This window comes from Nanorana parkeri, unplaced genomic scaffold, assembly GCF_000935625.1.
Source record: "Nanorana parkeri isolate BGI_ZX_2015 unplaced genomic scaffold, ASM93562v1 scaffold1126, whole genome shotgun sequence".
Classification (NCBI taxonomy): domain Eukaryota; kingdom Metazoa; phylum Chordata; class Amphibia; order Anura; family Dicroglossidae; genus Nanorana; species Nanorana parkeri.
The window spans coordinates 326,362-351,945 of NW_017307394.1; the positions used below are offsets into that span (position 1 = coordinate 326,362).

At 39.7% G+C, this 25,584-nt stretch overlaps 1 protein-coding gene across 1 annotated transcript in view; it reads left to right on the forward strand.

Moving 5' to 3' along the window:
• CHMP4C (charged multivesicular body protein 4C) overlaps positions 1-7,212 on the forward strand; it is a 27,065-nt gene extending 19,853 nt beyond the window's left edge. Inside the window, exons 3-5 of the mRNA XM_018567993.1 lie at positions 4,768-4,882; positions 5,011-5,119; positions 7,148-7,212. Coding sequence (XP_018423495.1) covers positions 4,768-4,882; positions 5,011-5,119; positions 7,148-7,212 — 289 coding nt within the window. The remainder of the gene's footprint in view (positions 1-4,767; positions 4,883-5,010; positions 5,120-7,147) is intronic.
• Positions 7,213-25,584: the final 18,372 nt, after the last annotated feature.

Genomic DNA, 25,584 nt, shown 5'->3' on the forward strand with positions numbered 1-25,584 from the left:
GACCAGCAGGACCACCCATGGTTAAAATTTTGGCCAATTCAGCAGGAATATGTGAAAATTTGATCAGAATATTGCCAGCCTAAGTCAATTCTTCCTTCCCAGCAAAAAGAGGGAAGGTTGATCTCTAGACTGCAGAAGACTGGCAGATATATCCCCACCTGGAGGAGAGTATGGGGGTAGGGGAGAGATACAGCTCATTTTTTCACTTCTGAAGTCATCCCAAAAATTAGTCGTACATGAAAATTAGAATTTAAACATAAATTAATTTTATTTTTCTATAATTTTCTGAGGTTATTGTATTATTGCAGCTTGACTGAATAACTATTTAATAGACACATTATTTCAGTAGATGGCGATAAATATGTTTTTTTCTATAAGATTAAGGCGCACATGTCTAGACAGTTTATACATAACAAAGTAACGCGTTGTAAATTAATCCATGGAAGAAATAATAGGCAGGACATGCTGCCTGCTTGTATCCTGACATTAACTTGATGTAAAAGGAAATCTTACAAGAGCTCAATTCACTCCACTGAAGGAATAACAATGCCTTTTGTAGCTATGATATTCAATAACTCTGTTGGGTCTACACAGCCGATTTTAGAAAAGAAAATTCCTAGCTTGTATCCGCAGTCAATTCAGACTAGTTCTGCAATTATGTTCTGTTTATTGTGTGCTATCTGTAACACTTCCACTACATATTTATATCCGGGCTTCCTACAATCAAATACCTCCTAATTTCTATGCAGCTTCTTTTGATCAGCCTGCACCCTGCAGGTACCATTGCACAAAGCTCACAGCAAGTACAAAATATCTATTTATCTCTTCTATTTAATATAGATTGTTGTCAGAAAAGGTAAATAAAGGAAACCATAGAATTAGGTGTGATGTAAAGGAAGCTGGTTCCTGTGAGGCAACCTGCTACTTTCTTCCTCTGATCAATTTAAAGGTAACTTCTACTTTTAAGTTTTAGAATATAGAAACTTTTCCTATTTACATTCCTAGCCAGGATGAAAGAGAGGAGAAAGCACAGATCCACAGAATGAATGGAGCAGGGAGATCCTTGTACTGCAGGGCCTTGGGTACAGCTTGCCCTCCAGCAAGGAGAACAGTGAGCAGCACAGTAGCGACCCCATCACATCTCACTTCAGATCTCATGAGATTAGCAGTAAGAGGCAGCAGTGTCTTAGATGAGTTCACACTCCAGATTTACAGCTACAGAAAAGGCAAGCCTAGGTACCATCACATGCCTGAAAGTGCGCTTCTATTTTTCAGGAGGAATTCAAGGAAAAAGGTAGGTATTTCAAGGTTCTATTTAGGCACAGTTAACATTTCTAGAAGTTCCCTAAAGGATTGCAGATGTTCAAATGTTTTGGTCCACTTTAACTGCTTTACATGACCCATTTTTAATGCAGTGATCCATAACACAAGTTGTGTTGTGGTGCATTATGCTATGTGCGACTGTAATAGTGCATTGGGGTGCCATTTAAAATGAATGACATCACAAAGCACCATGGTTTTACCACTTGTTACCGCAATATATAATACATTTGTTCCTCGATCATAGAGTTCAACAGCGCTATATACAGCGCTATATACATCATGAATAATAATAATAATGAGAGTTCCCATATTCCTATGTTGGCAGGATTCCTTTAAGCCCTTGTAATCAGAATCACAGTGTTGCCAGGGGCACAAAAAACCTTTGGAAATAAGGTGTTTCTTGAAAAATGAATTCATTTTGATTAAAATGCACCTTAAACATAAATAATATTGTAAATATTATTTAAAGCTGATTAAGTGTTTAAAGTGTAAATTTAGTCAAAACTAGAATAGAAAAGGGTTAATACCACATTCAGGTTCCCATCGTAGACAGTTGTTACCAGAACATATGGAAGATTTCCCCTCACCTCTTGCTGCCATGATGACTGTAAATTTTAGGATTCTTTGCCAAAGCCTCTAGTAGTGCAGTTTGCTGCACTGCAGACAGATACTAGAGTGCGACTCCTGGAATTGTCTAAGGCAGGTGTAGGCAACCATGGCACTTCAGCTGCGGTGCGGCTACAGATCCCATCATGCTCCTGCCTGGGAGTCATCCCTGTGTCTGTCAGTCTTGCAATACCTCATGGGAGCTGTAGTTCCACAACAGCCATAATGCCATGGTTGCCTACCCCTGGTTTAGGGCAACACCTGTGGCTGGACCAGAACAAGGTACCAAATTGTAAAGCAGAGACAGGGACAAAACAGGGGGGGGTCAGGGCTGGCAGAGGGCATAAACTAATAGTAGTGCAAGACATAACTAGAATCAGATTCTAAGGATGAGACGAGTGACAGTTGCTGAGAACAAGCTGAATCATAAGCATAAGGTCTATAGTTCACAAATACAACCTGGCAGGTCAAGATACAAACATATATTTAGCTGAGTGCCCAGATCCTAATTTGAATCTTACTGATCGATGTCAGATGTGCAGTCATGCACAGTGTTGTATATAAACTACAAATCCTGTCTTGCCTGTGGCTGTCAGAGTCTTGCAAAGCTTTATGGGACTTGTAGTTCCAAAACAGAAGCTGTGTCAATGTTTGGATACCCCTGATCTAGGCTTGGTGCCCAACAAACGTCCCGCCGTTTTCCTTTAATCATCTTTGGAGAACAGTGGATAACATGCTGAGTGATGGCGGCCCCAGCGGGCTTAAGTTAATAACAACCATCGCCAAGCAATAAGCCCTGATTGATTCAGCTCCTGGACTTCTGCTCCTGATACTGAGAGCTCAGGAAGGAATTCTTAACTTTTCAGCGGCAGCCAGCAGTCAATGGGCTCAGGGAGGGATGTCAGACTACATCCTAAGCACAATCTATCAATAGTAGAAAGTTGATTGTGACGTCCTGCCCACACAAAGGACTTCATTGTGTTAGCAGCTGCTGTGCCTACACTTCACCCTGTTGAAGGCTAAACTTATGGCAGACATTTCAAAGGCCTCATGCACATGATGATCAAAGGTGCAGCAGGGAATTCCTGTGCATTCGTGTGGCAGGAATTCCAGCTGTGTCTGTACAGACGCAGCCGATTATGACAGACTGTCCATGGCTATCCTCAAGTAATCATACATGGAATGATTGCCTGCGGATCCAGAGAGATGCTTGTCCCTGGACTCTTTCTGCTAAAGGAAACCTGTGATGAGAGCAAAAAAGAAACCCTCTCTATATTAATCCAAAGGTCACACCAAATACATAGGATGTCCTTGATGTTATTCGTATTTACTGCATTAGCAAGTGCAATGCCGTAAACCTAAGCCCTCGTTCACACCTGAACGTTTTGTAGCGCGTTCTACGCTCGACGAACGCTCTACAAAACGCTCAAAAATATAAATCCCATTGTATTCAATGGTCTCGTTCCCACCTTGGCGTATTTCCGCCCGTCCCTAACGTGCTACAAAATGGCCCACGCCTGAAAAGGTACAGGTACTACTTTGGGACGTTTTGTTGCGCGTTTCCATTGGGATACAGCCAAGTAGCCTTCGGAAACGCGCAACTTTTTTACCGCGGATCGCGGTAAAAAAATGTGCGACAGACGCGCATATGCAATACGCCTAGGTGTGAACGAGACCTTACCCTAAGTTCTGTCTTGACTTAATTTTACCACAGGGACCAAAGTATGCATTGCATTAAAGAAGAATTCCGGGCAGAATAAAACCTAACCCTTGCAGTGGGGCTACCCCTGCACTACAAGGGTTTAGTGCTCATTTTTGTCAAGGGTCTAAAATAAAAAAATATATACTCACCCAAACCTCAGTCCTGCTTGGCTGCTAGACTGGTCCCTGCAGCCTCTCTTGTATTAGACGTGAGGACCTCGAGGGACATTCCATCGCTGCAGCGGAGGGAGAGAGACTGCAGGGACTCTTACAGTGCAGGGTTAGCTCCACTGCAAGGGTTAAAGCGGAACTTTACCCATATCTTTAAAACAACAACAAACACATCTTAGAAATGTTTAGTAATGACATTCTACAAACACATACTTCTAGATAATTGCCGGCTTTGTATTCCCTGCATAGCTTATCTCTCTTTTCTTTCCCAGTCTTCTGACAGTGGTCATGTTTACTATGGGCAGATTACTAGCTCTCCTATTACTTCCTGGATTTCTGGCACATGTGACTAGACATGTGATCATGCACATCATCTCAGGGGAGGAAAATGCCTTTCCCTGAGATTACAGATGAGATTTCCCAGCAATGCTCTGCTGATGACAAGGCAATCCCAGTGTGCATTGTGTTGGCAAACTGAAGCCATTTTGCCCTTTTAAAGCAGGAAGTGAATGCTCTGCAGGTGTAAGTATTTCACAATCACAGCATTGTACACCTGACATATCTATGTTATTATAAATCATCATACATAGAGGGATGCATTGGTAGAATTTGATTTTTGTAGTGTACAGGTCCGCTTTAACCTCATTCTGCCTGTAATTCTTCTTTATTGCACATGCACCAAGGTAGTGGGAAACCTGTTCTGTGACAACTGTATAAGAGGGGTATCTGTAACAGATAAATGAAGGCAACTGGAATTCATTTACACAGCAAGTCCAGTTGCCTTGATGTATTTTTTACAGATATACAATGATCTGGATGAATGAGAACCTTCACAGACATGTCTAATGGGAGATTTCCACACAACTTCTCTGGTCTGGAAACATTGTATCTCCAAATGGTTGTCCTCCAATTGATGTTTTCTTACTGGTTATTATCACTTGACAATATACTTTTTTCTATTTCTAGGGATCTCGATAAGATCGACGACCTGATGCAGGATATTCATGAGCAGCAAGATGTTGCACAAGAAATTTCCGATGCTATTTCCCGACCAATAGGTATTGGTGAAGAATTTGATGAGGTAAGTAGTAAACATTATACATTGTTCACAATATCCAGTATCCTGTTATACTGATTGTTGCATCAGCATATTATATTTGCTATGTGTATGTGGTAGAGTGTTTCACTGGACATCTGTTATTCTTTCAGGATGAGTTATTGGCAGAATTAGAAGAGCTGGAACAAGAAGATCTCGACAGACACATGGCCAGTGTCACAATGCCTAGTGTGCCGTCTCACAAGCTTCCTGCCCGTTCAGGTATAACGGTTTCTGACTGTCTGAGAATATTCATGTTATTTAGTGATCAGCAAGCAGTGCTTCATGGGCCCCTTATGCCTCCATATGTTATAATGTTGCTTCGAACAACCTTTGCCAATCCATTCTGAACTCAGAAATACTGGTCTATAAGCACATATCATAAGCCTTCTCACAAGCACATTTCTCATAAGCTTGAAGTCAGTCAAGAGCTATAAGACTACATAGGTTTCACCTGCTTATTATTTTTACATTTCCGAGTGGTTTAAAATAATTTAAAGTATCTACAGTGAGGAGATGTTAGTGTGTGACAGCAGGGCTTTTCTTACACTGATCTATGATCAATGCTGTATCATTGTCTATGTTACAGTTAACTTTTGCAGCACTTACAACAATTACTTTTGCACGATATTCTAATTATTCGAGTTTCACCTGTATATAAATCTATGCAACCTATGTGGCCATTCAACTCACAATAATAAAATGATGCCAGTGGATTGAATAATGTACTGGTTCCTTGCATCTGCTGAGGACTCCATTTATAAGATTTTGGCACCTGAGCTTCCACAGCCACACACCTCCTGTGGCTATTAGAGCGGCAATAGCTAGCCATACATGACCATGGGTGACCTTGCCAACACTACCTGGCTCAACAAACTTCAAATAACAAATCAGAGTAAACAGGGCGGCAAAAAGTTGGCCAAACAGTGACTTGCAGCTGCTTGGTGAACAATCTGACAGCTGCAGATCTCGACTGTCGAATACAATAGCTGTCCATCTGCGCTGTTTAATGTGAATGAGGGAATCGAGTGATTTCTCTCATTCATCCTGCTGAAATCTTTACATGTATGGCCAGCTTTAGCCGCCTCATCATCCTCTCAATCACATCTCCTGGCATAGTGGTCCAGAGGAATGAAAAACAAAACACTCTGGACAACTTTTGTCAATGAGTCCACATAGGAAGAAAATAAATACCTCTTGATCTTCCAAGGCCAATTGGATGAAACCTCTGGAAAGAAATATTGCTCAAATAGTCTTTTTTATCACTAAGATTTTCAGTCCCTTTGGTTGATTTAGTAGCCCGCCTTTGAACCCTCTCCAAGTCACCTTTGTCCTTATTATGATACGGTGCCCACAATTTAACCCCAATATCTAGACCTGGCTTTACGAGATATATATAAAGAGGCAAATGTATATTACCAACGCATATTTTGACCCCTCCTCCCCCCTTGCATCAGACAATTAAAGCAGAACTCTAGACGTGTGCACTGGCAAAAAACATTTTTGATTCCGTATTTTGTGTATTTCGTTTTTTGGGATTCGGGTGTGAAAGTCAATTCGGATTCGGACGGAATTCGTTAGCGGTAGTTCGTTTGAACGTTCGTTTCGTTTTCGTTTCTTATTCGTTTCATTCGATCCGTTTGTTCGTTTGCAGCAACTTTGCTGCAACGAATGAACGAAACGAATAAGAAACGACCGGTCGAACGAACTACCGCTAATGAATTTCGGAAACGGAAATTCGGATTCGTTTGCATTCGTTATATCTGTAATTCGGATACATCCGAATTTTCGTTTCGGAACTAAACGAATCGCACATGTCTACAGGAGTCCATGCAATAATCTAAAGGGCAGTGTTGCCATGTTTGTGAACTGTGTTACCTGCCATAGGATTTGTAATTCTGTGTAACTAGTCTAATGAATAACACGTCTTTCCACACTGCACAGCCAGGCAGGTGACACCACTATTTCATATTTCAGCTTTGCAGCTTCCTGTCCCTCTCACTGTACATCAGATAATACATAATCAGTGTAATGAAGGTAAAACTCTGCTTTGATGCGCAGATAAAATCAGGAACAGTAATAATATCTGGAGAGGGTGTAGATTTAAATCAGGGAATTGGATAGTTCTCTGCTTGTTTTCCACAAATCATGTGGGAAGCCATTTATTGTTGTCCAAGAGGCTCTGAGATGATCTGTCAGTCACACAACACAGGTTTATCATGAATTGACTTTGTTTTGTTTTGTCTACAGCAACATCACGGAAGAGGGTGGAGGATGAGGATGACATGCAGATGTTGGCTGCCTGGGCTAATTAATTAGGAACAGTATCTACTGTCTGTAAAGATTTGTAAATTATCATTATCACTATATGTACAGAACAAGGATCATGAATGTGTACTTCAATAACTGCAGTGCTACAATGAACAGTGCTTACTGGAAGTCTGGAAAGTGGCTTTAACAATATTACAAGATGTCTTGTTCATATTTTTCTCATTACTTGAAATGTAGATATTTGTTGACTAGCCACTAGAGGGAGCTCTCAGTACTGAATTGCTATTACTGCTTCCTGCTTACTACGGTAGCTGTTAAGAAAAGATATCGGCCATATAGGGTGTGCATTGTTTTTAGTGAGTTGGCTGACTTATAGAATTGCATTGGACAAAGAAGACACAACCATTGTAGAACACTGCAGAGTCGGAAGCAAATTCTGCTTATGTAATGAGCAAATATGGCTGCCCATTGTATATATATCATTATAATAAATAATATATTGGAACTAGATTTTTGAAACATTTACACACGTTGACAATATCATTTGCAGTGAGCTAATCTCTTTTACATGTACATTTGAATAAACTAAAAGGATTGTGTGTTCCCTTTAATAAATAAATAGGTACATAGACAAAGGGTAAGTGACAAGACTTGCCTACAGCCATACTCCATATCGAAAATGATATTTACAGTGTCTATAAATGTAAATTCATTCAGCTCCATACAGATATTGTGCACTCCAGTTGTACTTTGTAATAGCTTTATTCCTTATTGCTTAGTTGAAAATAAAAATACTACTGTGTTCATGATTTACAGGAACTACCCGGAAAATAGTCTTTTGGGTTTTCTGAATGCAGTAATAATATAGTATGTCAGTCTAACCCATTCGTCAACAATGTGCTGAAATGTTCAAAGTCCTTCTATCTGCAGTGATGTGGGGTGTGATTTATGAACCCTAGGGCAAGGGCTAATAGTGCCATTGTGATAGTGACTATTAAAGGTTTGGATGGGAAAATAAAAAAAGGAATCTGATTTTTACACTATGGGCAATACTCAATTTTCTTTGCTTGGGTTTCATATATCAACCTTAAGATTCTTAAGATCTGGGGAATTCACCTGCCTTAGTGCTATAAAAGTCCCATTATCCCCTATTCACTTTATGCATAACATAGTATACAGAGTGCCTCAAGTAGACCTGTTATATAACACAGTAGGCATTTTATAAATGTGGATGTATTGCCCAAAAGAAATAATGCTCAGACAATTCTTCCCCAGCTACCTCCTCATGTATCACTTGCCTCTCCCTTTTAGATTGTAAGCCCTCATGGGCAGGGCCTTCCTTACCATCTTGTCTTGTCTTGACTTGTATTGTAACTGTAATGTCTTCCTAATGCTGGGCACACACCTTACAACCATCGCAAGACTTTTGTCTTGCGATGGTTGTAAGGTAATTAAAAAAACATACGATCTGCCTATCTTGGACAGGCAGATCGTGCTTCCGATGACCCATCCGGCTTTTATCTTACGAACATGCTACACACCCGCCGAACATCGTACGATGCTCGGCGGGTTTTCGAACATGTTCGTAAGTTAAAAGTCGTGCGACTGTACAGTAGTAGAGGTCGCACGGCTTCCACACACAGGGCAGCCATCAGGGGGCTACGGCCGATACTCATGTAAGGGGCCCGGGCAGCCTGGGGGGCCGCCCCGGCCCTTACATGAGTATCGGCCGTACCCCCCTGATGGCTGCCCTGTCCACACACCTTACGATAATCATACGATCGCGGAATTTCCCGCGATTATCGTAAGGTGTGTGGGCAACCTTATATTGTAAAGAGGTGCACAAACTGTTGGCGCTATGTAAATCCTGTATAATTATAATAATGCACACTGGCACTAGGACGCCATTTACATTGCAGTTGCTTTGCATGATCTTTTCATCTTGCCCGGGGAACTTTTATGGTTTAAAGTGAACTTGTCTCATGCTCATACAAGTCTGACAGACACCCAGCCAGCAAAGCACACATCATAAGGTTCCTTCACAGACTTTATTCCTGTTCAAAGCTTCTTGTGTGGATATAGGAAAACTTTTAAACCTAAGCAAACATTTCTTGGAAGTCATTACTTTGCTCCAGCTCTGATCTTTGGCCAACCCCTTGGCATTCCACAAGTACAGGTCGCTTATTGTCCAACAGGCAGGTACCCTGTTGTGTTGTAGAATGCCAGGCTAGAGCAAAAGCACCAAGTCAGAGGGAAGATGGGGATCTCCTAGTGTTTTCCTGGGATGCCTTGGACCATGGCCAGATTCAAAAATTAATTGGGCACCTTGTGGTAACTAGTTTGCTGTGCTACTGCATGATTGGTTAGAGGATGATGAAGCAGGTGCCTTCTAACTCCAATGATTGGGGTTTTGACGATATCTTAGAGTTATGTCTATAATCTGATGCTGTGATGACTTTCTTGAAGGTCCTGCATGTAATACTTATGCTGTGATCTACTGTATATCTTTTGGATCTATTTGTTATGTTTCTTTATGGTTTTAATATGAGCAAATTACAAGTTCTCAAAACGTTCTCACTTGCAAAGGATTCCTGTGACAAACCTGCTCCAAGAGGTCATTTTCTACTAGCTGGATGGTAGCAGTTAAAAGAGCAGACAATTTATGGTCATCAGAATGAGGACAGAGGATGTACATTTTGTACTTTACTGTTGAAAGTGATAAAATAATAAAAAATTGATTCAATTAGACTTGTAAAACCAAGATTTCAGGTGAAGAAGGTCAGGGACAGCTTTCACAGAGCTGCCAACGGTGCCATGCAGGCTCAAGGTAAATGTGTAGTGTGTACTACACCTGCTATTACAGTAGGGATAATTTACTTTTAATTACAGGATAATTGGAAAATGAATGTGTTATATGGCAATACTGAATAATGTATGGGAACTTCCGTTAGCAAAATGTCTGCATCAGGTCACAGGTAGCTATGTCACCTCAATATGCTACAACTGCCATGCATTACCTATGCTGACCAGTAGGTGGTAGCATCGCTGTGTTATGCTTCTGCAAAAACCAAGTGAGATAAATGAATTGGCCTGCTAAAGGAAAGAATACCTTAGATGACAATGTCCTCCATGAATACAGAGAGAACTTAGGTCATCAACAGAAGCAGCTTCCACATGTAAACTGGTTCCTACAAATTGGATTGGTACTGACGTGGGTTTATTTTTTTAATTTTCATAGTTAAACTTTCTTTAAATGCTTTTTTTATTTGGTCTGAAGCACTAAGCTGTTCAGTGGCTAGTATATAAAACAGAATTCTGATAATTATATTAGCTAAACTGAACTCAAATGACTGTTAAGTAGATGTAAACCCTAACTGAATAACATTTAGCTTGCTAAACACTGTGTATCCTAAACAATTGCATTTTTAAATAAAATACTTGTTTTCAACTGTTTTGTATCATTTGTGGCATCTCAGCAGCCTCTCTGCCACCACTTCATGTCTACATGCACTCCGGTGATGGCTGCATGGCGTTTCTCAAGGGGGGTTCCCTGATCGTGACAGCAGTGGACCATGTAATGTGTGTTGAAACTTTTAGTCTGTGTGACAATGCAGGAGCACAAATAGGAGGCAGGAACAGAGGGTTGTCACCCTTTAAGAGCAGCAGCATTACCAGGTAGTATTTTAATGGAAGGTGCAGATCCATAAATATCAAAGGAGAATTATGGAGAGAGTGAAATACACTCATCCCCATAATTAGAGTTGACGCGTGACACTATCACACCTCGGCTCTATTGATGGAGAACTGTGCGATAATATATCCATGATCTCTTGGTTCCCGATCTTGTCCCTATAGAGATTGGTGACTGTCATCCTCTAGAGAAGCAGGATCTGGGCAATATTGTTGGGATCTTTCCCAGCTGCAGCGCGTCTCTGTGCTATCAGCATATAGTGGGCAATAGCCCGCTATATGCTGAGTTTTGGGTCACAAGATATTAGTAAATGTCCTTCTGTGACCCTAAGGAGAACATTGGCAAAAAAGGTTGGGCCATAGTTCTCTTTTAAAAATGACTTTTGAAATGTCATTAAGATTTTATTGATTAACTCTACATTTATATTAAAGAATACATATAACGTGCAAACTAAATAGATTTTTACTTATTTTTGGAGATTTTTTTTTATGGTATCAAGTTTACATTTGGGATCAGAAATACTTCAGTGCTTTTACAGGCTAGTAATCATGCCATAGCTTCTCAAGTATGGAACTAGTAGAAGTACAAGAATAGTAGTAGAGTAGTATGTAGTAGTAGAGTACTTAAGAGGAAACCATGAAGCAGTCGGGAACCATGTTAGATCCTGGGTCTCAGGTTGGATTTATTTCTCAAGTGACAATGTGGCTCCCGCCCTTTACATGTCCCCAGGAAATGACACTTGTCAGGATATATATTTGATCCCAGACAGTAAAACATCTTTAGTTCGGTCTCAGTTTGCATATTTATGCCACCCTTGCTTTGGCGAGTGATCTTGTGTCAGATCTTCCTACTACTGTCATGTTTTGTGAACTTTAAACTTATTATTAGTTTCTGCTGAATAATGCGAAAAAGGGAGTAGCATGATGACTTGTATAGAACAAATGGTAGTAATAGGAGCAGAAATTTGCTGCTTCAAAAAGGCGCAAATGTTGGATTTAAGAAACAACAGAAAAAACACATTTTGTGCCCATCATACGGTCTGTATGAAGACTGGACCTCTCTATTTGTTCTGGTGTTAGCGGGCAGAGAATGATAGAAAATTAAATATTTTACAGTTGTCATCGGAACAGGAAATGAGGGCAAATCTTCCAGTAGGGACACCTGTTCCAGTGACAACCATCTAAGAAGGAATTTCCCTCACTTTGGTAAGATTTTCACCAACTTGTTATTGTGACTCTGGGACAGGAAGTGAGGGCAGTCTCCCCCATGGGACAAAAAAACCTAATGGGGTGTTACCTACTTCTTACTCTATCCAAAGCTAAAAAGAAGTTTTGACTAGAGAAACACATTAAGAACTACAGGGCAGTGTTCATTGTAAGAAAAAGAGAAGCTATCATATGTCTATATTATATAACTCTGTACTTCTGCTTATTTATGAAGCATACAGGAACCAAAGTTGTTTAGCAACTCACATGTAGTCACAGTACTGTTACCGCATTGTAACCGCACTGATAACAAACATTAAGGTTATTACATTTACATGTATATCTAGAAACCATATAAAAGGCCATTGATTCCCTTTAAGAGTTACTGTGGTCACAGGCCTGCGGTTGCTTTCTTTCATGAATTGACCCATTTAAATATTTTGAAACATGCATATTGAAAAGATTTTTCCCTTTTCATGCGTAAAATGAGTGACTCCTCAGATTGATTGATTGATTGCATCTCCTGGATCCTCTTGGGTTCCAAACCAAAGTCTATTAAAATACAGGTTTTCGTGTCTACCGATTCTTACACAATGCTTTTCCCTGAGCCCTTTGCAGCTATGACTATGCACAATAGAGCTAAAGGTCGAGGTTGCGAACCACAGATAATTACATGACTGCTAGCTATGGCCTTGACGAAATGTTCCCTTTAGCACAATTTAATCAGCAGTGGTCTGCACCAGACACATATGAACAATGTCATACTATACCAGGAACAATTTGGAGTCTCCCGACTATAAGATTCTTCAAAATCACTCACAGTGCACCATATTGGGGCATGGCCAAAATATCAGTGTTTTTGCTGACGTCGTTTGCCAAGGACAGGCCTTTTCAGGGGGGTTAACTTGTGGTATTTGATCTCCGAAATAAACCACCTCAACTTGGTTACACACAGATGGCGCTAAAACGTGGCAACACAGAATCCTGGATATATGTGCTGAAGATAGGCAATCATGACAAAACATGGCCAATAAAAAGTAGGGGCAATTATTGCAGTCCATTGGGTCTCCTCTGTTAACTCCACCCTAGGTACTCAGGTTAAAGGCACTAGACTCCCTCTGCATCTGATCATGAGTCATCTCAAAGGCCAGACACAGGTATTGCATGTAGAGAACACAGCTCATGTCTTCTTCTGGCTCTCTCCTCTTCTGCACTCATCTCTCTGCTATGACATACTGAGAGACATGACACGGACATCAACAGCCAAGCTGGCAAGCAGATATTTTAGCATTGTGAAACAGAGATCTGACAAACTGACAGAAAAGTCTAAATCTCAATGTTAAAACTAGATGGTTCCTAGATTTCAGCAGTAGCTTTGAAGAAAGGCCTGGGATAAACTCAACTTTAGATGCAGAAAATGTGCACAACAGAACAGGCTTTAGGTATATTGGAGAACTCCAGCAAACATCGACAGGTACATTTGGGCTATTATAAGGGCTCTTTTTAAAGTCATAGTTAATGTTTCTGTAAGTTCACCCTAAAATGGTTATGGGGACAAAGCCTACTTGTCCTCCCTCTAGCACCTCTGGTTATACTCACCTACTGTTTTCTCTTCCATTGCCTGAGTCAGCTGCCATAGTGTAAAAGAAATACTCTGGTACTTCTGGGTATGGGGGAGTATGCAAGCCTTCCCTTCCTCCCATGATAGGTGTTTGAGTTACCAATCAACAGGTCAACTGTCTTTGAAGTATAGAGAGACCCTTATCCCTTTGTGACATGTAGCTAATATAGGTAATTTTCTCTTTACTGGGACATTGGAAGAGTAAAAGAAGAAGAGTATTACCAGCAGGAAGGCATCCAATTAAGCAAACTGGTTGTTGTGTTGTGCATGGGTGAAACATTGGTTCACTTTAAATTTACATTCTATGGAGCAGACCTTACATCCCATTATTAATGTCACTCAGAATTAACAGGAAAGTTCAGGAACAGTTTGTAGGTTTGACATCAAAACTTTTTAATGAGTTTTTATGCTCCTTGCTGCCTTTTAATCCACATCTCTCCAGAGAACATTCATTTTACCAGGGGAATTCCAAATGTATTCCATTTTTTCACGCACAGGAACCTGTGATGCCCTTGGCTAACAGCAGAAAACAGTTTCACAGATGGTAATAAAATCAAGTCATTTTGATGTGAGCTGTTAAGCAGCTTCTTTGTATTATGTTCCTCCCAAATGATGAACTACCTTTTATTCTGTCACTAGGGATTAAGCTTTCTAGACTCCCAACAGTTTGATGGAAATGTATGCTAAATATTATCAGGCTTAGTGATGTAAATACAGGAAATACATAGATGGTGCATTTAAAACAGGAAGGAAAGCAATCAAACTAATTGTCTTATGTGAGCATACCAGCAGTCGTAAACTGGAGGTCCCAAATATTCAAAATCTGATTGGGGTTTATTAAAAGCAATGTTAAAAGAGGTGGTTTGTCTAAATATGTTCAGGTGAGGCAGATTTTGTGCACATTGGGTTCAGACTTTTAGGTACATTGATTAAAACCTTGCACTCCCTCATTAAAGAGTATTTAAAGGCCAAAGCTTTTTCAGTTTTGAATAAAGTAATGAAAGAATATTAACCACGTAAAGTTTTTGCAAAAGAAGTGTGGGTGTGAGGTGCTGGTCCTTCACAATATCAAAGTCCCGTGAAATTGAAAAACAAAAAAATGAAATCAAGTACTAGAGCTCACTGGTTCTGGTTAGGCTGTCCTCATCAAACAAGGTACCCCAAAATGAGCACCCTACTTCAAATCCATAACAATGATCGTAGAGTCTGAATTACATTTTAATTATTTCTAGGGCTGTTACTGATTAAAATTTTCGTGTTTGATTAATCAAAAAATTTTTTTAATCGATTAATTATAACGCACATACAGATCCAACTACATTGGCCTATACACATACAGCACAGCAATGAAGTAATAAAATTAACTAGGATCACACTAATCCAGCACGTTATTAATCTCATGTGCCCCACTCAATATGGCCGCCGCTTGAGTGGGGCAACTCAGAATAATAACGTGCTGGATTAGTGTGATCCTAGTTCATTTTAATACTTCATTGCTGTGCTGTATGTGTATAGGCCAATGCCTTGGCTAGTACTCATGCAGAACAAGTTTTTTTGGCAAACCTGTTAGTTGTAATGAAACCGAACGTCAGGTGGTCACAGAGCTCGATAAGTGTCGACAGATCATCGGCCCAAGTGGCTCCGTCGGCTAACGAAGGGAAGGGGGGGAGGAGTCCGGTGATGCTGGCTTGTGAGTGTGCCATGATACCCTTCTACTGTTTTACTGTTCAACGCCCATTTCGTGTGCACCTTACTGTATAGCTGGTGACGAATTGTTGAGTGCGTTTGTCATTTGTTTTGCTTGACCGATTTGGTGCAGTGACGCATGGGGGTTCTCAGCTGCCATTGGGATGTGCGGGATCCCTTGTGTGTCCATGTGCCTTTAAGAAGGTTGGGCTTCCTCCTGACATACCTGCACCCAATTTGAAATCTTCTGCCCCCATGTGCTCCAAGATGGAGACTCTCATAGTTTAGAGTTAGGACCGCACTATAAGAGGTGCCTTGGCGCGGCTTTCACATTTTCTGCAGAAGACGTGTATCTAAACCTATATAGAGAGAAAGAAAACAGTCTTATGTCATGTAGTGTTTGTAATGCTGCATGTTTGCTGCATTGCTAAAACAGAGTCATATTTTTTTTTAATCCATTGTGGTGCTCTGGCAGCCCATTAATGATGCCTTAATGTAACCCACATGCATCACAGGGGATTGCAAAAGTGTGAAAAGGCCTGAGAGTGATTGGAACATAATTTAAGTCACTGGAAGAGGAATAGAAGGGGAATCTTCCAAAGGGGATACTTGTTCCCTGCCATCATCCCTAGATCTGTTACTTCCCACTTGAAAATAATGGGTGTACCTGCCCCCTTTTTGCGTATTTGAGATTTGAAATCTCCCATAACGGTCACACGCAGGAGTGCAGACCCAGGAACTCAAGTGCAGAGATGTTCCCAGTAGTCCTTGAGAGATTTAAGAAACTGTCTACTGCCTAGAAATGTTACCATGTTTTCAGTAAGTAGACATTGAGTTACTGGGTGTCTTTACCTTGCACAACAGTAAAGTGTACAGACAGTATATCCATTTCTGCGGTCAAATTAGAGAAAGCCCCCTCTATAAGTTTGTTGTGTGTTCCTATTCATACAGCATACCAATTTCTTTTTTTTTTAAACATCTTTTAGATGTTTTGTTGCAGTGGGTAATATGGCTGATTCAAGGTTTTTATCACCAACTTCACAGAGATCTGTCCTTATAGAAAGAATTAGGTTGAAATTTTAAAAATTGTGTTTCTCTCATTAGCTTCATTAACATACAATGGGGAAACTAGTGTTGTAATCCTTTAACCCCTGACAGCCCCTCCTAACATTCATTACAAAGATGGAGAAGTAAATAGAAATTTTAACCCTTAAGAAGCCAAGATACCCTAATCCAAGTTCCATAATGGACCACACTTTCCACTACTAATTTGTATTGAGATTGTAGTACATCCAGGGAGTGAGCTTGGAGAAGTGGCTACTTTACAACATACTCAGGGACCATGGGAAACAAAAGTAGCCACCCTCCAGAAGAAGGGACAGTGTCGGCACCAATTCAGAGATAATTTGAGGATCTACAGCCGAGTGATACACAAATAGAAGAAAAACATTGTTGTTAATAGTTAAGGCACTTGAATGCATTTTTAACATTTAGCTCCTGAGTTTAGCGTCTGTGTTTGCTGAAAGCTTCACCAATACAAGATAAATCCCGAGTGAATAAAGCCCTACAATGGCAGTACTACTAAATATCTTAGGTCACATGACCCTTTTAAAGTTACTTGTCACCACAATTACCCAGGAGGATCACACATTTCCTGTCTGCTCTGTATCTTTAAAATAGATGCACAGCACCTTGAGGGGCCTAACTCAACATCCTTCCTCTGCTTGTCACATATGAGGAAGTTCCTATAGTCTTCCAGTATTCTGTCAATAAAGTGTATATAAATCTATTTTCCAATATATTTAGCATGAAGTCTCACTGTATGCAGTTTTCTTAAACTATAGCTATCTGCCAGTACCAGAACCAACAATGTAATGCCACGGCCTCTCCGTCAGTAGCGGGGTTGTTAGCTTGAAGTTGCCTGATAGAATGTGGCCAGCCTTCCATGTGCACTCTGTCAGTTGGCCATTGGGTTGCCTATCAAGTCTAAGATGTATTATCTAATGTAAAACAAAACAAATGTAAAACAAAAATTGAATTAAAATGAACAAGCTCTTCTAAATGCATTTACAGCAGCTTCCACTTCCTCTAACAAATCAATCTGACGTTATGGCTTATGAACAGCAAATATATACATTTGTATTATTTACAGCAGATTGCACAAAATAAAAAGGAATAAGTGCACCCGAACCGACATAGACATAGCTGCGGCTGAGGCATGCAGTTTAACTGCGCAGCTCTAATATTCTCAGTAGAGATAATTAAGTCATTCTTGCACAAATATATTAGCACATTTAAGGCAAAGTTGAAATCTGTTCACATTATCACCCTATTTACTTTGTTATTTTATTCATTACCTCCTAACTCTTAGATCTAACTATCACTTTTCTCTTCTTTCTCTACCCTTCTGGCCCTTCCAGTTTTATTCTGATTGCAAATGGCCAGAATGCAGGGAAGTTCTTACATGTACAGGAAAAAGTAGCTGCTACCTTAAGCTGACCCTTACAAAAGCAGTGCAACTCACAGCCATTCTAACTTCCTGTATATGCAGAAGTCTGAAGATGATCCCACAAGCCGTACTCATAGAAAAGCAACACAGAGTACTATAAACAGTTATTTGTATGTCTGAGGTAGTATATCTTGTATCACCAGTGTTATCAGTAGAAAACGCAAGGGGAAAATCATCCTAGTGGGATTGCAGTAATACAAAACCAGGACCTTACCCTTCTCCACTCTGTATATATAATAAAATAATAATAAAAAAAAAACAAAAAAAAAAAACTTGGCAAGATACACAAGTAGCATCATCTTGTAGTGATCAGTTACACATTGTTAGAGTAGGAGCATTGTGAACACTACTGAATGCTACTAGTGTAGCCTACTCCATAGGGAGCCATTTGTTCCATCTGTTTACTACTAATTGCTACTCCAGGCTATTAATCGCTAGAAGCACATTTGAGCGAATAGAAATCTCCTGTGTAGTTCTAGCATAAAAAGTGCTTAGATCTCTTAACAGCAAGAGGTTTAGGCTGGGTTCACTTCTGGGTGTTATAGCATGCTGACACACACTGGAGAGCCCACTGAAATCAATGCACGAAAAGGAAAATATACTGTGACAAACACACTACAAAAGTGGTTCTCCTAGAAAAAGAGACGACCAAAAACCATTTTCATATATAATTATATCAATTTTAGTAATCAAGATTATGCACATTAAACAGCATATAAATATCTCTGCACTGTTAGAACAATGTGAAAGAACATAGATCATAGGAATTGAATCATTGCCGTCTTAGTAAGGGAAATTAAGCCTGACTGGATGTAGCACACTTCATTAGTTAGATTTCCTCCATGGCGCTAACCTGTATCCTTGAATGGATCATCACTCCAAGCTGAGTATTTCATCTACGTAAAAAAATATGGGAGTGTTCCAAGTGAGGATCACAGAAAGTGGTTGCTAAAACAGACCGAGACCATTAAATCTTAAGCTTATCTAACCCTGTTTGCATGACCTTAGAGGACCAATTATAGACAGCATTTCAAGGGATTTGTATAGTATATCGGAGCTCCAGGGAATATACAATTTTTTTCTTCGTATTTCATCTACGTGTCTTTCATGTTTGTCACCTCTCTTGTTGCCTCTGACAAGTGCACATTTACCACTGCACTTAAATCTTTTATGGACAATTTCTAAGATGGCTATACAGCCAAATTTGCAATTTTCATTCTTTAAATTGTATTACCACAGTGATTGCTCTGGAAAAACGAGCTTGGCACTTTTCTCCATGCTTTACTCTTGTGGATATTCATATGGTGAATAGTCATTGATGGGTTTATCATTAATGAAACAATTACACTGTATTAGTTGTACCAAGTGCATGTTACCAGTTGTAGTTCGGCTTGGGTCTACATCCAGTCAGTACTGTTATCATCATATAGAAAAAATTGATTTTGTCAGCTTAATTCTTTTTTAGGAGAATCACTTTTTTAGTTGGTGTACATTTAATATGTTGCTCTGATTTCACATTCTGAACACGTTTTTGATCAGCAGCTAGGAAAAAAACTAAATCCAGACACGGACAGGAAGCTACTTTTGTCAGGAGGAAGTCATCAATAGCAGCCTGCATAATCCTCCATGTCAGGCTTCCTTTTAGAACAGGGAGCTGTAAAGGTAATGAGGCTTTCATCACCCCACCCTTTTTCTCTTCTTTCCCCTACCATATCACTTCTCTTTAGCTTTTCTTCTCCTAACAAACCACCAAAGACATTGGGACCAAATGTCACAATATACAAGCTGTAGAAAAGAAAAAAAAAAAAGGTTTCGATAGCTATGGCCTCTTTTGGCTGAAACGCGTTAGAGAAACTATGTCTGGTCTTATGCCTGGAATAAATAAATAAAAAGGAGATATTTACTGGATCCAGAACTTTGTGCAAACACTTTATTTTTTTACACTGGTTATAAGGATGGGTGGTGGAAGCCCTTGGCTGTGTACCTGAGGTCCATGGAACTGCATTGTGAGGAAGGAGGCAGAGCACTCACTGTCTTATGTCTATAATTTTGCATCTCATAACTACTCTATATGCTTACTTACACTTAGAATTACACATTAGAAGATTTGGACACCCCTGAGCAGGCCATGTTCATGTTTTGGGACAATTCATCTTACATATGGGAAATACCTTGATATTGCAAAGAATATTACTGTGCACAACAATGAATACCAAAATAAAGAATATAAAGAGGGGGCTTTCATTAGACCTGAAAGGGACACTAAACTCAATAGTTAATGTACTTAGGAGTTAAATCTTAAAAATGCATCTAACAAAAATGTATCTTATTTGTGCATCACTCAGCTGTGGATCCTCAAATCATCTCTGAATTGGTGCCGACACTGTCCTTCCTTCTGGAGGGTGGCTACTTTTGTTCCCCATGGTCCCTGAGTATGTTGTAAAGTAGCCACTTCTCCAAGCTCACTCCTGCACAGGGACCATGGAGAACAAAAGTAGGCACCCTCTAGAAGGAAGGACAGTGTCAGATGATGAGGATCTACAGCCGAGTGATACACAAATAAAGGTACAGTTTTGCAATTAGTTAAGATATTAGGACGCATTTTAAAGATTTAACATCTGAGTTTAGTGTCACTTTAAGCACAGACGCTTATTTCAGGTCATCTATATGTGCTGCTTAAGGGTCCAATCTTTACGAGCTTCTAAGTGATTGTTATCCCTGTGCTTGTGTGGGTTTCCTGGTAGGTCAATTGGCTTCTGCCTAAAGTGGCCCTAGCGTGTGTGTGTGTATATATATATTATATTAGGGACATTAGAATGGAACCTCCTTGAAGGCAGAGACTGATGTGAATGTACAGTATGTAAAATGTTGGGGCTGTATAAATACCTAAATTAAAAAAACAACATTCTGTCAAATAGCTAAAGAATAATATAAATATAACATTTATTGTATCAAAAATGCTCTAATGGCAAAAAGCAACGTTGGGATCCAATGGCCCAAAATGTTTGGACCCAATATATACCTAGATACTTCAAGAACCTCTATAAGTACATGAGAAAAAAAACAGATTCAACCTTCCTATTACTTAAAATATGAAGTAAGGTGGCCATACATGGCTCATATTTGGTCCAGTGCCTGTGAATCAATTGAAAATTGAGCCATGGGTGGTCCTGCAGACGCCACCCAGCTCACCAAACTTCAATTGATAAACCAAAGGAGTACAATGAGAAAGTCAAACAAGACAGAGTGACAGTCCAAACATGTTTAATATTGAAATGGGTTCATAAACTACAGCAAAGAACAGCCAGTGCATTTTGGGTGTTAAAAGCCCTTCTTCAGGGCATAAACATGATGGGTAGTATTATGGACTCAAAAACTGGCGCTTAACACCAGGGATTATTACTTGCGGTGTAGGATATAGCCAACATTGAATCAGCAAAACTCAGAGCCCATTTAATTATTAACCATTTTTGGGCCCCTCATTCTGTCTTGTTTGGCACTCTCATTGTATATACCGTATATACTCGAGTATAAGCCGTCCCGAATATAAGCCGAGGTACCTAATTTTACAAAAAAAAAAATGGGGAAAAAGTATTGACCCGAATATAAGCCGAGGGTGGGAAATGAGGCAGCTACTGGTAGATAGATACCAATAAAATTACATTAATATTTATTTAAAAGAAAAATAACCTAGCTCTGTAAGTGGAAAAGGGGGTACAGGGCTACATATCATGTACTACGGATCATTTAACCCATTCATATTAGCAGAGGATAATTGTAAATCTATTGTTCAGTGCACTCTATATGTAGTATATAGTACATGTACATATAGAGTGCCTGCAACAATACATTTACAATGATCCTCTGCTAACATGAATGGGTTAAATGATCCATAGTACAGGGCTACATACAGATCATTTAATACATTCATGTTAGTATAATTGTAAATGTATTGTCTGCACTGTATTAGCAGTATATACTCTATATAGAGTATATACTGCTAATACAGTGCAGACAATACATTTACAATTATACTAACATGAATGTATTAAATGATCTGTATGTAGCCCTGTACTATGGATCATTTAACCCATTCATGTTAGCAGAGGATCATTGTAAATGTATTGTTGCAGGCACTCTATATGTACATGTACTATATACTACATATAGAGTGCACTGAACAATAGATTTACAATTATCCTCTGCTAATATGAATGGGTTAAATGATCCGTAGTACATGATATGTAGCCCTGTACCCCCTTTTCCACTTACAGAGCTAGGTTATTTTTCTTTTAAATAAATATTAATGTAATTTTATTGGTATCTATCTACCAGTAGCTGCCTCATTTCCCACCCTCGGCTTATATTCGGGTCAATACTTTTTCCCCATTTTTTTTTTTGTAAAATTAGGTACCTCGGCTTATATTCGGGACGGCTTATACTCGAGTATATACGGTACAGTTGAAACTCGAATAATTAGACTATCGTGCAAAAGTAATTGCTGCAAAAGGGGCCCAAACCAAGTACTGAGTACATATGCATGCTTGTACTTTTTAGAGGTCCGATATTGTTCTATGTACAATCCTTGTTTTATTGATTGCATGTAATAATCTCATTTTTTGAGGTTGTGGATTTGGGGTTCTTGGGGTTTTCATGAGCTGTAAGCCATAATCATCACAATTATGACAAATCACGGCTTGAATTATCTTGCTTTGCATGTAATGAGTCTATCTCGTATATTAGTTTCACCTTTTAAGTTGCATTAGTGAAATAAATGAACTTTGCACGATATTCTAATTATTCGAGTTTCACCTGTATGCATAGATCTTCAACCCTGGATTCCCTTGTGGTTTTTGGACATTGGCCTCACTGGAGCCATTGTTCTTTATCACATTCTGACTGATCTAAGTATATGAATCCAGCACCTCATCTGTACTTGTTCCTGGATACAATAGCCAGCAGGGAAAATTCCTTCATCTATGCTGTTTCGATGGGTAGGGAAATCAAGTGATATTTCTTGTTCAGCCCAGCAGGTCAATCTTTATATGTATTGTATTGCACAAAAAAGGGTATACATTTTGACTAGTATTAGTAGCTCTTTTACATTCTAGCATAATAGCTTTATAATCCACATAAATGATGAAAATTCAGCTGCTTAACACATGCATCAAAGCAACGTAAAACACACATACCAGTAGATTATATTGTGCACAAATTAATTTATGAGTGACAGAAACTTAACAAATTTGAAGGAACATGAACCTGTATGTGCCATAATAACATAGTAACCACATTGAATTAACTGGGTCTCTCTGCAACATAGGACTATACACATTTTAATGAGCATACAGTATAAAAGACTGCATTTCAAACAATGCATCAATTGCCATTAAAAAAACCCATAACCAATTATGTTTAGACACATTGCTATGAATATCCTAAAGGCACTCTCCCTTTAAAAAAAAATGAAAAACTCAAAACTAGAATTTTAATACAAATAACATTTCCTTTTAAATTACAATAGCTCAACTATACATGGGATTGTACATAGCTTAATAGCAGGAGATTACTCCTGTTGTCAGATGTGTCATATGTATGCAAAACAGTTTAAATCATGAAGCAAATATTAAAACAAGATTAATTACACTTAAGATCCTGGAAAAAGTTAATGTGCAGCTGAGCCCTGAGCCAAATTGTATTTGTTTGGGGAAGAGTGGGAAAGGGTTAGAGATTTTATTGCTATCCATGTCCTTATTGGGGACATTTCTCCCCACATCCTGTCAGGGCAGGAAGTGCTGGGAAATCTCACCAAAAAGGAATACAGACCAAGAAATCCAAAACATGTTTACGTTTTAGCAACACAGAGGGAGAAAGGGAACTTCTGGTATAATTTTTATCACTGTCCATTTCCCATGATGACCCCCATTTCTCGGAAGAGACAACATCAAAGTACTTGGGTCGGAGACCGGGATCAAACCTGGCAAAATATTAACTATTCGCCACTCTATCCCCAAAAATGACTGCAGTTGGGCAAAAAAAGTATACTGGTACTGAAGAACATGTAGGCAATCAATTCTGACCTCTTTCTGAAAATGGCAATTACCCGGCCATCTCGTCTCTTTACTTGAGTCTTTCAAAAGGGAAAAGGATACTGAAGGTGAAGTCACAGCAATGTCAGAACTGGTGGGTATAAAGTATACTTGATCCAGATCCGAGGTTGAAGGCACTGGATCTGCATAGAAGTCAACTAGCATTTATAAAACTGTCAGCAATGGCTGCCTGCATGTAAATGGGGTGTAAGTAGTATGAACTACAACAATGAATTACATGCCAGAAACCCATGTGTTTTTATGTTGAAGCTTCACCCCACAGCACAAGAAGTCATAAAGGTAGAAATGTCAGATCAGCAATACTGATTTATTGCATGTGAGAAATGACATCATGACCAGTGAGGCATTTCTTTTGTTTAGTAGTGGTCTAAAGACATAGAGGAGCTACTGTTCTGTTTAAGCTACCACCCAACAATATGCAGAAAGTACATGGATTGGGAGGTTTGAAATATGTCAAGAGGCTCATCTACAGAAATATTTAAAAAAAAAAAAAAAAAAAAAAAAAAAAGGACACTAGAAGTGAATGACCTCCCCATAGTGATCACGTGTTTTCTTCTTGGAGAAAATTAAAGAACTCTGGGAAAAAAAATGTGTTGATCTTTGCAGTGGGGCTACTCCTGCACTGCAAGGGTTAACTGCTCATTTTTGTCTAGGTGCTAAAGTAAAACGGTTTTACTCACCTTGGAGCTGGCCGGCTGTCACAGAGCTCCCTCCAGCCTCTCTCTTTCTATGCTACAGCAATAGTATGTCTCTCTGCGCCCTCACGTCCTATTCACAGTGTAAAGAATGTGGTGACTCAGGGACCTTAGATCGCTGCAGCGGAGGTAGGAAGATGATGGAAGGAGCGGCCGAACAAGCCGGCTCAGAGGATCAGGAGAGTAGAATAATTTCTTTATTTTAGTCCCTAGATGAAAACGAGCAGCTAAGCCTTGCAGAGCAGGGCTAGTCCCACTCATTTTCCCCCCAGAGTTGTTCTTTAAAGACGGAATCTGGTGAATGTTTTTGGCCAAAAACCTTAATCTTGTTCTGATCTATGGAGAAAATTAAAGAACTCTGGGAAAAAAAATGTGTTGATCTTTGCAGTGGGGCTACTCCTGCACTGCAAGGGTTAACTGCTCATTTTTGTCTAGGTGCTAAAGTAAAACGGTTTTACTCACCTTGGAGCTGGCCGGCTGTCACAGAGCTCCCTCCAGCCTCTCTCTTTCTATGCTACAGCAATAGTATGTCTCTCTGCGCCCTCACGTCCTATTCACAGTGTAAAGAATGTGGTGACTCAGGGACCTTAGATCGCTGCAGCGGAGGTAGGAAGATGATGGAAGGAGCGGCCGAACAAGCCGGCTCAGAGGATCAGGAGAGTAGAATAATTTCTTTATTTTAGTCCCTAGATGAAAACGAGCAGCTAAGCCTTGCAGAGCAGGGCTAGTCCCACTCATTTTCCCCCCAGAGTTGTTCTTTAAAGACGGAATCTGGTGAATGTTTTTGGCCAAAAACCTTAATCTTGTTCTGATCTTTATTTCCCCAAGTTCAGGGTTCTGCCCTGTTAAAGGTCCTGTGGAGAAATCTTCCTTCTTAGGACCCAACAGCAGCCAATTAT